Source organism: Crotalus tigris, unplaced genomic scaffold (genome assembly GCF_016545835.1).
Source record: "Crotalus tigris isolate CLP2741 ecotype Arizona unplaced genomic scaffold, ASM1654583v1 scf7180000024386.1433019, whole genome shotgun sequence".
NCBI lineage: Eukaryota > Metazoa > Chordata > Lepidosauria > Squamata > Viperidae > Crotalus > Crotalus tigris.
The window spans coordinates 1,313,336-1,327,202 of NW_024100556.1; the positions used below are offsets into that span (position 1 = coordinate 1,313,336).

At 44.4% G+C, this 13,867-nt stretch overlaps 1 protein-coding gene across 2 annotated transcripts; it reads right to left on the reverse strand.

Moving 5' to 3' along the window:
• Positions 1-922: 922 nt before the first annotated feature.
• LOC120301588 (zinc finger protein 883-like) lies at positions 923-10,374 on the reverse strand. 2 transcript variants are annotated; one of them, XM_039329025.1, is made up of 6 exons: positions 10,327-10,374; positions 8,910-9,525; positions 8,096-8,225; positions 6,486-6,568; positions 4,340-4,466; positions 923-4,035 (listed from the first exon to the last, which is right to left on the reverse strand). In XM_039329025.1, the coding sequence occupies exons 2-6, from the start codon at positions 9,345-9,347 to the stop codon at positions 2,168-2,170; spliced, it is 2,646 nt and encodes an 881-aa protein (XP_039184959.1). In that variant the 5' UTR covers positions 9,348-9,525; positions 10,327-10,374; the 3' UTR covers positions 923-2,167. The 2 variants fall into 2 exon arrangements, with proteins under 2 accessions (XP_039184959.1, XP_039184960.1); XM_039329026.1 differs by lacking the exons at positions 6,486-6,568; positions 8,910-9,525; positions 10,327-10,374 and having other exon boundaries at positions 8,096-8,177.
• Positions 10,375-13,867: the final 3,493 nt, after the last annotated feature.

The window sequence follows — 13,867 nt, forward strand, 5'->3', positions numbered from 1 at the left end:
ACGTCATCCATTCCTGTCAATCCCCCTTCCTTCAACCCTCCCACCTGTTGATTAACATAACCATTTTAAATGCCACGTTTTTTCTCTGTATGTTAAAATGACACAAATATGAAAGTTCCTAACAAATGCCATACATTTATATAAGAGAAGAGTTTCCATGTTTTATAGACTTTGTTGCTTTGTTTATAGGTAGATCTGTTTGCTAATGCCTTTCTCATATTCCATGGATTTCTATGCATCATTTTCTGTGCAGTATGAATTCTTTGAAACAAGTCAGATCTGAAATCATTCTACCTCTTTCTACAACTTTCTAGACCAGGCATGTCAAACTCACAATGTCATGTAATGTGATGTACTGGGACTTTTCCCCCATTGCCAGCAATGGGATGGGTGCAGTTTTGGCGTGGTGCATCTGGCCCATGGGCTGGCAGTTTGACATGCCTGTTGTAGGCCAATCCCATTCTGCTCCCCTCACTAAAGATTTTCCAACATATTAAACTTTTTTCTTTTAGCTTCCTTTGGTGTATATTAACTAGGGGCAACATTTACACTCCACAACTGTTCTGAATAATTTACTATACTAACCCTTCAAAAGAGGAATATTGTTAATACTCAGGATATACTGAAAGGTTTTTTTTAAAAAAAATCTACCTTAAGATTAAAAGAGTCAAAATCATGCCAGACATTCTCAAATTTGTAATGGCATGATCCTCTAAGTCTAAAACTTCATATAGGATTGACCTTTCTGATCATCTTGATATCGCAAATTCACGAATCTGCCAGAGGCACTAAAGTGACATCAAAAACCTTGAGAAACAGTAGTTCTGGAATATAATGGGGAAAAAACGATGAAGAATTCACTTTCAGCTGAATGTTATTTCTTCATGATAGAACTGAGAACTGAAGACATAAAGAGAAACAGTTCAATTGAACTTTCTCCTTTATTAAAAAAATATTGCTCATATGGTACACTGGAATCGATAAAACCATTTTCAAAGTAAAGAGGCTACAGCTGCAATCATAAATGTACTGACTGCATGTCTGTTTTCAGCAGGATTAATGTGATTTTGCAACCAGAGATCCTTAGCTAAACAGTCCTATAAACATTCGGGAGAGATTTTCACTGATTTAAAAAAAGGTTTTAATACTTTGCTACTTGTTTAAGAAAGGCAGGTGTTTTCAGTAGTTACATCTAAAATGTGCACAAATGTTTTCCCCCGCTTTTGCTTACACATGTCAGCTTTCCACAAAGCCTGGAGCCTGATCCCAGACTTGGTCCAGATGTTGCTTCCGCCTAGATAAACACACATGACCAGGCAGAGATTTTGATATAACAAATGGGGCAATTTAATAACAGATTCTTATGAGCTGGACCTAACTGACTAGTCACTAGGGTAATACCTCTGGAACTAAGATATATATCCTGGCAGCTCTCCATGTATTTATTCATTTTTTTCTGTGGTGATCCTCCAAACGAAGGAAGATTTCCTTAACTTTTTTCACAGGATCCTTGTACTCCTATATCCTTAAAGTGGATCCTTTTCTGGGAAGTAAGACAGATTAACAAGGTGATTCTCTGTATTTCATACATTCATACTGTACTGTCTCTCCTGCAGGAAACTTTTTCTGGGAAATAAGAGAGCACCTTGTATTGAAATTCTTACTAAATTTCTTACTTTTATATAGTTTCTCCTTTCATGGAGTGTAAGACTCCTGCTCTATAATTTCTCTTCCAGACACATATTTCTCCCATGTGGGGCTAAGGGAACTCTCACCTTAGGCACAAAGCCAGCTGGAGTATCTTAGGCCAGTCACTTTTTCTCAACCCTGTGATGGTAATAATGGCAAACCACTTCCAAAAACTTTGCAAAAAAAAATCCTGCAAAAAAACTACCTCAAAGGAACAATAAAAAAAAACTTTGAAATTCTTCACAAACTACTTTGCTTACATCCTATTTCCTTCCAATGGTGCCTTTTAAGAGAAATCAGTTCAAAATTCTTGATTAAGTTCTCTGCATTTTATGCCCTTACTGTACAGCGCGTGTGTTTGATATCACATTGGATTCTTTCACAGGAATTACTTCAATCACTAAAGGCATCTTTCCCACATGGGTCCTTTTAGGGAAAATAAGTTGATTGTTTCACATTAAGTTCTTTCCACACATCATTAATGTATATATTTTTTTTCTCCTGTGTGGATCTTTTTGTGAGAAGTAAGGGAACTGTTCAAACTGAAATTCTTTCCACACTCCGTACATTGATAGGGTTTCTCTCCTGTGTGGATCCTTATATGGGAGGTAAGGTTACAGCTTTTGCTGAAGCTCTTTCCACACTCTATGCATTTATACGGTTTCTCTCCCGTATGGATCCTTTTATGAGAAGTAAGGGAACTGTTCAGACTGAAACTTTTCCCACAATCCTTGCACTGATAGGGTTTTTCTCCTGTATGTATTCTCCTATGGGTAATAAGTTGACTTTTCCACCTGAAACTTTTCACACACTCTGTACATTGATACAGTTTCTCAGCTATGTGGATGCCAATATGGTTAGTAAGGGAGCTGCTTGAAATAAAACTCTTCCCACATTCCTTGCATATATAAGGTTTCAACCCTGAATGGATCCTTTTATGGCAAATAAGGGAACTGCTGCTGCTGAAGCTCCTTCCACACTCCATACATTTGTATGGTTTCTCCCCAGTGTGCATTCTGTTATGGGAATTAAGGTGACTGCTTTGAATAAAGGACTTTCCACACTCCATGCACTTGTAGGGTTTTTCTCCTGTATGAATCCTTTTATGAGAAGTAAGGGAATCACTATAACTGAAGCTCTTTCCACACTCTGTGCACTTAAAGGGTTTCTCTCCTGTGTGGATCCTTTTATGGGAGGTTAGGTGATTCCTGTTGTTAAAGCTCTTTCCACAATCCAGGCATTTATAGGGTTTCTCTCCTGTGTGGATCCTTTTATGGGAATTAAGAATACTGCTTTTGCTGAAGCTCTTCCCGCATTCCAAACATTGATAGGGTTTCTCTCCTGTATGGATCCTTTTATGCGAAGTAAGGGAACTGCTCATACTGAAGCTCTTTCCACAGTCCATGCATTGATAGGGTTTTTCCCCCGTGTGCATCCTTTTATGAGAAGTAAGATGACCTTTCAACCGGAAGTTCTTCCCACACAATATGCATTGATAGGGTTTCTCTCCTGTATGGATCTTTTTATGAGAAGTAAGAGAACTGTTCATACTGAAACTTTTTCCACAGTCCTTACATTCATATGGTTTTTCCCCTGTATGCATCCTTTCATGGGAAGTAAGGTGACTTTTCCACCTGAAGCTTTTCCCACAGTCAGTACAGTGATATAGTTTCTCTCTGCTATGGGTACCGATGTGATTAGTAAGGGAGCTGCTTAAAATAAAACTTTTCCCACATTCATTACATATATAAAGTTTTAATCCTGAATGGATCCTTTTATGAGAAATAAGACACCTGTTCAAACTGAAGCTCTTTCCACACACTGTGCACTGAAAGGGTTTCTCTCCTGTATGGATCCTTTTATGAGAAGTAAAGGAACTGTTCATGCTAAAGCTTTTTCCACAGTCTATGCACTTATAGGGTTTTCCCCGTGAATGGATCTTTTTATGGGTAGTTAGATTACCTCTCCACCGAAAGCTCTTTCCACAGTCCACACATTTATAGGGCTTCTCCCTTGCATGGATCATTTTATGGGGAGTAATGTTACTGTTATTGCTGAAGGTCTTTCCAATATTGCACTGATTGCTATAGTTGGGTTTTGCTTGAAATATTTCACCACTTCCTTGCCACTTTCCCATTCTGCTTTCTTTACAATCATGTTGGGTCAGGAAATTATCCGTTTCTGTGCAATCAAGAATGGATTTTTCTTTCCAATTATAAGATGGGTTTTCCTCATATCTCCTTTTTCCACACTTATCTGCAGATGTGTCTCCTTCTATTTCAATTTTGATTATTTGTGATGGCACCACATCTGACTCTGGGTAATTTTCAGTGTCCTGATCACCAACTGCTTGAGGGGGAAGAAAAAGAAATCAGAAAAGTCTTCAATTTGCTCTCCCCATGACAGTCTCTAGCCTGTATCTATTCATTGGCATTTGCAAGGGGAGCAGCAGGGTAAATGGCAACATGAATATTTATTAATTTAAAATTTCGGTACTTAGAACTGCAGAGATGGACTAGAAGTAATGTAAGAGGAAAAGACAAAGGAGATGTCATCATTTTAACAAGATCTGCACAGATCTTCTAAGCTGCAAAAAAACCCCATCTAGATCTCCTCAATCTGACTTAATTTTCCTCAGAGGAAACTTTACCTAAAGAGGCCACAATCCTAGATGTCTCCAACATAACTTCTTGGTGCAAGACTTTCTGGTTGGGATCCAGCAGCAACCATTCTTCACTGGTGAAATGAACAGCTACCTCCTCAAAAGACACAGGACCCTGAACGAGGAAGGAACAGCATCAGAACCAACATTAATGATTCTGGTTGATCCCTAGTAGGAGTGGGACAGGGATAGTGCATCCATTGTGGTTCTTCTTGACCTCTCGGCAACTTTCGATACCATGAACCACGGTATCCTTTTGGGTTGACTCTGGGAGTTGGGAATGAGTGGTTTTGTGCTGCTTTATCTTCTTCCTCTGGCATCGATCCCAATCAATAGGGAGTGAGAGGTCCAACCTGTGGGTCCTGCTTTCTAAAATGCCATGGGGCTTAATGCACTGGGTTTTTTTTTCTCTGTAGCTATGGGATGAGGTATCATCAGCATGATAACCCAGTGCACATCTCTTTCCTGGGTAAAGTAAGTGATGTTATGGATGTGCTCTCATGGTGCTTGGAGGCTGTGGGGGTCTGGGTGGGGGACAATAGGCTTCAACTGAACCTGTTAAGATGAGTGGCTGTGGATAGAAGGGGCTTCCACCTCTGGGGGTTTAACATCTTTGGCTTGGATGGACTTGCACTGCCCCAGAAGGACCTAATACAGTGATGGCAAACCTTTTAGAGACCAAGTGCCCAAACTGCAACCCAAAACCCACTTATGTATCGTTGGGTGCCGGGTGGGCGTGGCCCATTGGATGGGTGTGGCTGCGGTAGTAACAGCAGACTGGGTGGGACTAAAAAGTTCAATCAATCAATTCCAACTTTGAAGATCTTTTTTTTTCCGCAAGAAGTTGAAATTGATTGATTAACCCTTTTTTTTTTCCACACGGCGGCAGAGGCTTAAAGTGAAAAGGTTTTATAAAACCGAGCTAAAGGCCCAGGACTGAGGCGACGGCGCGCGTGCCCACAGAAAGGGCTCTGAGTGCCACCTGTGGCACGGGTGCCATAGGTTTGCCACCACGTACCTAATATATAATCTGGGTGTCCTCCTGAGTCATGTAGTCATGTCTAAGAGGACATCTGCTTAACTTCGGAGGTGCACAAAGTTACAATTCTTCCTGGATCAAGAAGCCCTCCTTTCAGTCACTCACGCCCTAGTCATTTCCTAGATGGACTACTGCAATGTGCTCAACAGGAGGCTACTCTTGAAGAACATCTAAAAGCTGCAAGTGGTGTAGAATGCAGTGGCACAAGCAATTCTGGGTACCTCTAGGGTTGCACATGCAACACCTCTGAAATGGTGTTAGTTTGCTTCTGGGTCCAATTCACAGTGTTGGTTGTTACTTTTAAAGCCCTTCGTGGCATCAGGTTATGTGAGGAACAGCTTCTCAAATCGACCCATACCACCTAAGTCAGGCTGGGAGGACACGTTGTAGATCTCATTGGTTAAAGAATTTTGACTGGTAAGATCTAGGGGAGAGGGCCAAGTTGAGGGTTAACCGTTTAGCTTTGATAATTTTTAAACTCTTTTAACTTTTAACATGTAAATCTTAACCCTGTTTTTAACTGTTTTAATGTTGTTCTTTAATTACGTTTTTATACTATTTTATGAACTGCCCAGAGTCACTTAGCTGAGATGGGCAGTGTAGAAATTTGATGAATAAATAAAACCATCTCCTTACTTCTTAAGGACAGGGTACACACAACACTGTCTCCATCTAGGCCAGAGATGGAACTATGGCCCCTTTATGGCTGACTCAGGAATTCTGGGAGTTGAAGTCCACACGTCATAGAAGGGCCATCGTTTCCCACCCCTGATCTAGGCAATGCAGAGTGGCAGGTTCTCCTTGAAGATTATCAAAATTGTTATATGTGTAGTAACTGTATTCCTAATTTCATGGTATTAATAAGATGCCCACAGCTGATTTTCTCAGGTAAGCTGTATTCAACCACTAAAGAATTCAGTCTGTTTCAAAAAAGCCTTGAGAGGCAGGCTGAGTGTGACTGACCACTAACTTGAATCCTAATTTCCCTGTCCCACAATGCTCTGGAATAGCAGTATCATACACTGAGATCACAAATGACCCCAAAGCAGTCTCCACCTGCTCCCCTATATTAGCCCCAGATATTTTCTTTCCTACCTGAGCTGGAGATCCAGCTGCTTTATCAGCTCCACCAGTACAAAGAGAGCAACTGATGAACAACGGTGACTCCATTTTGTTCTCTGGGAAGGAGAGAGAATGGATGAAGCAGGAAAGGGATTAATTCCACCTTTTGTAGTCTGAAGGCATGACTTTTTCCTATACTGTGGAGAACGCCCCCATTTCTCTAGCCTAACCTCAGTCTTCAGTGGCATTTCATGGGCTCTGTCTTTGGACCCAAGAATGAAAGAGAAGGAACACGCCAGAAAGGAGAGGTGGTGTTGGAGATAATCCAACGGGGAAATGTGTGAGAATTTACTCCAAATCACCTATCAAAAAAGCCCTAAGTTATTCTTATCTCTGAGAATAAAGAAAAGTATCTCAGGATAGAGGAGCCAGAATGAAACCCAGGAGATCCCTAAATGGGTTTGTTTTCTGCAAACAGGGATCAATAGTATAGGTCAGGGGTAGGCAACCTTGGCTCTTTTATGACTCGTGGACTTCAACTCCCAGAATTCCTGAGCCATCCGTGCTGAGGAGAAAAGGAGAGGTTTCCAAGCTGAGCCATGCTGGCTCAGGAATTCTGGGAGTTGAAGTCCACGAGTCATAAAAGAGCCAAGGTTGCCTACCCCTGGTATAGGTTCTCCTCCTTGAGCAGGGGGCTGGGCTAGAAGACCTTCAAGGTTCTGTTCCCTTCCTTTCCACTGGAAGGTAGTATGTGGAGTGACCGGACAGATTTCCTTTGTGAGACTTTAGAATAACAAGAGTTGAAAGGAGCCTTGGAGGTTTTCTAGTCCACACTCCTGTTTCAGGAGGAGACCTTATACCCGTGGTAGCAAACGTATGGCACATGTGCCACAGGTGGCACTCAGAGCCCTCTCTGTGGACACATGCATTGTCGCCCCAGTCCTAGGCTTCAGCTTGGTTTTATAAAACCTTTTCGCTTTAGGCCTCCGCGTGCCAAAAAAAAAAAAAAATAGATTCAATCAATTTCAACTTCCCACGGGAAAAAAAAGATCTCGCAAAGTTGGAATTGATTTATTGAACTTTTTAGTCCCACCCAGTCTGCCGTTACCACCGCAGCCACACCCACCCAATGGGCCACACCCACCCAGTGGGCCACGCCTACCCGGCACCCGACGATACATAAGTGAGTTTTGGGTTGAGTTTGGGCACTCGGTCTCTAAAAGATTCGCCATCACTGCCCTATACAATTTCAGACAAATGGTTGTCCAATCTTTTCTTGAAAACCTCCAGTGATGGAGCACCTACAACTTTTGGAGGTAATCCAGTCCACCGGTTAATTGTTCTAATTGTCAGGAAATTCCTCTTTATTTCTAGGATGGTTCTCTCCTCCATCAGTTTCCATCCACTGCTTCTGGTCCTGTCTTCAGGTGCTTTGGAAAGTAGGTTGACCCTCTCATGGCAGTCCCTCAAATATTGGAACACTGCTATCATGTCACCCCTGGTCCTAAGCCTTCAAGTATGAAGAAGAAGAGTTAATTCTGGATCACCTTCTAGAAAGTCCAACGACTACACATGACAAGATAAAAAAAATGGAGGATACACAATCTCTGTGGAAAACCTCCAATAGAAGGATCTTTCCTTACCTATTGAGGGGGCCTGACATTGACCTTCCTCCTTGGAAATCCTTCTGAAACATGGACTGTGAGAGGGATTTACAGGATGGACCTCGTCTTCAGGACAGTCGATGCCAACCTCCAACAAAGACCTCAGAACCTGAAGGATAGGCCAAGAAGCAAAGTTAAGAGACAAGAACTGGGATTTCATTTCTTGCCCACAATGTTGGCTAGACCTTTGTGTCCATAATTTGGAATGGAAGAGGACGATGGGAGAATTGCTCCAAATATGCCATTTGGAAGAACACAGGAGCAAATGTTGCTAATAAGGTTCTCTAACCTTCTCATTGAAAGGCTGAGCGCCAAAGAATTGAGGCCTTTGAACTATGGTGCTGGAGAAGACTCCTGCGAGTCCCTTGGACTGCAAGGAGATCAAACCGGTCAGTCCTAGAAGAGATCAACCCTGACTGCTCTTTAGAAGGCCAGATCCTGAAGTTGAAACTCAAATACTTTGGCCACCTAAGGAGAAGGAAGGACTCACTGGAGAAGAGCCTGATGCTGGGAAAGATGGAGGGCAAGAGAAGAAGGGGACGACAGAGAAGGAGGGGGCTGGATGGAGTCACTGAAGCAGTAGGTGTGAACTTAAATGGACTCCAGAAGATGGTAGAGGACAGGAAGACCTGGAGGAACGTTATCCATGGGATCGCGATGGGTCGGACACGACTTCGCAATTAACAACAAAACCTTCTCATTGCCTTATTAATCTCCAACATTCTTAGGGAGACATTTAGGATTTCAAGTACATTAAGATCCCTCCATATTTCTCAAGAGGAGTGTCTCTCACCTGGTGTCCTCCTTGCTCGTTCTCTGCTTGGGTCAACAAAAAGCCTTCGGCTAGGGCCACCGCCTGGCAACTGGTCTCTGGTCGGCATTCCCGCACCCAGCGCTGCATTTCCCTGGGCAGGACGGCCAGAAACTGCTCCAAGATCACCCGGTCCAACATCTGAGCCTTGGTGTGCTTCTCGGGCTGTAACCACCCCCAGCAAAGGTGGTGAAGGTGGCTGCAAAGTTCTCGTGGCCCCTCGGTCTTCTGAAAGGGGCTGTTCCTGAAGCGCCAACGCTGCATCTCAGAACTGAGGGCTTCCTCCAGGATCTTCTGCCCTGGTCCTGCTTCCTCCAGGATCTTCTGCCCTGGTCCTGCCCAGACCTCCCCACAGCTCTTAGGATGAGCAGCAGAAGGACCTCTTCCTATTTCGTTCCAGGCTGGGTAGGTTGCATCCATTTCCAGCCTCTTCTCCAACAACGATCCAGAAGCGCCCTGTAGATCTCCCAGATCTCCAAAGGTTTTTGTTTTTTTTTCCAATCTGTTTTCAGTCCTGAGAACTGACGGAGTTGCACAGAGAACCCCCGAGATGATTTTCAAGCCATTCAGCTCTAAAGGAAGCCGCCAGCTTTTACATCTGAGGTGGAAAAAAAAGAAAGAAACTTCAGGAATCCGCAAATTGTTCTCGCTCAGAAACCGTGATTGTTTTGTCAAATTCAGGGCAAAGGGACAGTTTGGAGCGGGGGAGGGGGGGAAGGGGACAAAATTAAAAAGTGTTTCAGGCTTCCTATGTCTCGTCCCCTTCTCACCACCCTTGGAGACCAGCCTTCATTTTTGGGGGGAGAGGTCTTCTGCAGAGGTGCAGCTGAATTCTATGAACAGCAGGAAAAATAATGGGGGTCTTACAGCCTCGCCGGCAATTTCATTTGAGGCACAGAATTGGTCCTTTCCAATCTCCCGCCCCCCCAATGCTTTAAATAGGACCGTTTGCAGAGGGAGGGGGAGGGGTACCAGTCAGGCAGACCCCTTTCCCCGGATCCTTGTTAGAAATCTTGAAAAGCAAACCTGGTTTACGCACAATAGGAGCATATAGTTCCTTTATTCCCCCACCCCCACCATCACAACTCTTTCTCTCCCCTTCCCCCCCCCCCCCAGTGTTACATCTCTTGCATGCACAGCTGGAGCAGGATGGGGAAGGGTCTCCCTTCTCCCTCCTCGGGATCTGGAATCCCGCAAACCCTTTCGGGGAATCCGGGGTACTATTTGGGGGGGGGGGGGGAGAGCCGCACTGTCTCTTCTTCCCTGGCAGAATCGACCAGGGAGGTTCCCCCTACTGTTGGAATAGGAGGCAATTGTCCTCCCCCCCCGGGTCGTGGGGGGGTCCCCTCCTCCCGGCCCCGGTCACCCTCCCCCGCCAAATTCCCACGGCACAACTCACACAGCCGCTCCTCCCCAGCCAAGCAGACGGGGCGGAGCAGGCGCAATAAAGCGGGTGAGCGCCCCCCACTGGCACCTCCGGGCACCAGCCTTGAGCCTTTGAAAGGAGGGACGTGGGTGGGCCTTAAAATGGCCCTCCTGGCCAATCTCTGCGCGGGGGCCGGATCTGCGGCCAGATGCCCCTCCCAGCTATTTTTTGTGACTGGCTTTTCTGACGGCATCAATTCTGGAGAAGGGAGACCCCAAAAGGGTTGGATAAGAAATACTAGGGTGGTATTAATATCCTAGTAATGCTAAGGTTAGCTTCGCGCTCCGTTCTTCCCAGGAGGCGGGAACTCCAGAGGTCATCTGGATTAGGGGACTGGAGGCTAAAACATATAAGGAACGGCTGCTGGAATTGGGTATGTCTAGTTTAACGAAGAGAAGGACGAGGGGGGGCAGGATAGCAGGGTTCCAATATCTCAGGGGCTGCCCCAAAGAAGAGGGAGTCAAGCTATTTTCCAAAGCGCCTGAAGGCAGGACAAGAAGCAAGGGATGGAAACTAACCAAGGAGAGAAGCAACCTGGAACTAAGGAGAAACTTCCTGACAGTTAGAACAATTAACCAGTGGAACATCCTGCTTCCAGAAGTGGTGAATGCTCCAACACCAGAAGTTTTTAAGAAGAAACTGGACAGCCATTTGTCTGAAATGGTATAAGGTTTCCTGCCTGAGCAGGGGGTTGGACTAGATGACCTCCAAGGTCCCTTCCAACTTTACTATTATTATCATCATCATCATCATCATCATCTAGTCCAAGCTCTAGCAGGCCACAAAGAGGCGTTTTGGTGAGACTTGTGCCTACACCCAGCTCCTCCCCCTCCCTAGATCCATCCCCCCTCCCCACTCTGAATGGGAGAAGGCAGGAAAAGGGAGAATAAGACCGTTGGAAGGGACCTTGGAGGTCTTCTAGTCTAACCCCCTTGCTCAAGCTATACCATCCTAGATAAATGGTTGTTTAGAAAACTTCCAGTGTCGGAGCACTCACAACTTCTGGAAGCAAGCTGTTCCACTGATTATGAATAGAATGGAATGGAACAGGCATGGAATAGCAAAGTTGGAAGGGACTTTGGGAGGTCTTCTAATTTGTTCCGTCAGGAAATTTCTTCTTAATTCTAAGTTTGATCTCCCCTTGGTAATTTTCCATCCCTTACTTCTTATCCTGGGATGTAAACCGATATAAGTAACACGAGAAACCACTTTTCCTGGCCAGGGAGAAAATGATGCTCCTCTAAGTCTAAGGCAGTGTTTCTCAACCTTGACAATTTTAAGGCATGTGGACTTTAACTCCCAGAATTCCACAGCCAGCAATGCTGGCTGTGGAATTCTGGGAGTTGAAGTCCACATGCCTTAAAATTGTCAAAGTTGAGAAACACTGGTCTAAGGGATATGAGACTCACCTTGAAGGAAACACCATAATGGAGCAGAGACGATCCCCAAAGTTGTCCTCTCTCTGTCCGATACTCTCAATCGGGCCTCCGAAAAAAGCTCCTTCTCGGCCCCTCACAATCTGAGCACCTTGTGGGTCACAGTGTTCTTCTTTAGGGTCCCTACTCCTCCCACAGCATCCTCCAGCTATTAAAAATTGCTTTCAGCCATCGAGGCTCTTGGGGACTCCACCGCGTTAAAGACATTTTAAGAATGCAATGGCAAATATCTGTAGCTCAGGCGTAGGTCCGTTCTCCGAGCTTGTGGATTGGTTTCCAAAAATTTCATTACCAGGCTAGGTAACATCTTCAGCGGAGTTTAGGGGATGTTAGTGTTCGTCTCCCTACACTCTGCTGAAGATGTTACTTTGCCTGATAACGAAACATTCAGAAACCAACCCACAAGCTCGGGGAACGAACCTTCACCCAGATTTAAGCATCCCTGGTTCAAACGGGAAGATTAAGCCCAATGCAAAAGAACGATGCAAGATGGGCAACATGGCCAAACTTGGGGGGGGGGGGGCAACCAGCCCTCATTTTGGTGGCTTTCCTGGTGGGAAAACACCATGGGACCCCTCTGAGATCTGATTGGCATGATTGCTGTTTCGGTTGCCCTTTCAAGGTTTCGGCCTCAACTCTCCCTCAGATGAAGCCTCCCCTTGGATGGTTTCTCTCTTAGCCTTTAAGGGACTATCACTATGGGAAGCAAAAAGTAAGGGGGTTCCGAAGTAAACTGCAAATGTAGAAAAAGGAAGAAATGAGCAACAAAGCCCAATCGCTGTGCACTGAGAAAGACAGGGTAGATACATATTGGATATACAGTAGTGGCCAAAATTGTGGAAACCTTTTGGGAAAAGTGTACAGTAGAAATGCCACCTTTGGTTAAGTTTCCACCAATTTTTCTTCTAATTTCTTTATAACTGTAGCCTTGTTCGCTTAATAATACTATTTTATATCGCTTTCTGGGCAGCCAGTCAACTCTTTGCACCGTGACTTTAATTTTATGTTGTTTTACAAGCTCACTAAAGAACACAAAAAACCCCAACCTACTTGATAGCCATCACATAACCCACTGACAAATGTCCTCCTCTCAGCTTCAATACATGACATCAATAACTGAATCCTACTGTGATCTGATTGGCTCATTGCCAAGATGAGCCGAGGTGGCGCAGCAGTTAGAGTGCAGTACTGCAGGCCACTTTAGCTGACTGTGTTCAGCAGGTCAGCGGTTCAAATCTCACCGGCTCAAGGTTGACTCAGCCTTTCATCCTTCCGAGGTAGGTAAAATGAGGACCCAGATTGTTGGGGGCAATGTAAATATATATATATACATTGCTTACTGGTGTACACCGCTTAGAGAGTGCTTGCACTTAAAGCGGTATATAAGTCTCATAAATAAATAAAACAAGCCGACACCTGATTTGCTCTCTAGACAAAACCTCAAAAATACACTTTTCCCAAAAGTTTCCACAATTTTGGCCACTACTGTACAGCTCCTCTGAAGGTCCCCTCATATCAATCATCCTAGGTAAACTAGATAGGAAACACTAGATGAGCTTTATCTCTTTTATTGTAAGGCAACATTAACAGAATCCCACCAGTCTGAAAGCACGAACTTCCTGCCCACCACTCTTATCTGGTTTATCCATTAGGGCGGGTTCTTCCTACATTTCTTCCTCTGACTGTTCCTGCTTCTCTTCACCCTCTTTCCCCAAAATCATTCACACATTCCATTTCATCTCAGGATGTCTCTTCGCCTGCAGCTGTTTTTCCTCATCGGATGCGTTTAAACAGGGGTTCCTTTCAGTTCCTTTGTTTTCTTCAGAACTTAAGAAGCTTCTTGGATAAGAAGCAAAATGTTTTCAAAGGAAAAAAAAAAACCCCAAGGAAGTCCAGTTGCGTTTTGGAAAAATACCTTTGGGACAACCATGACCTGGATGACGGAGAATCTCCATAGACACGTTCCTTTCAATAGATTCCTGAATACTCATTAAACCTTTTCTTCACCACAGACTCCCTTTAAATACCTTTTGTGGCCAGAGACCCCCAATACTTAACTCAAGATTTAAATCATGACA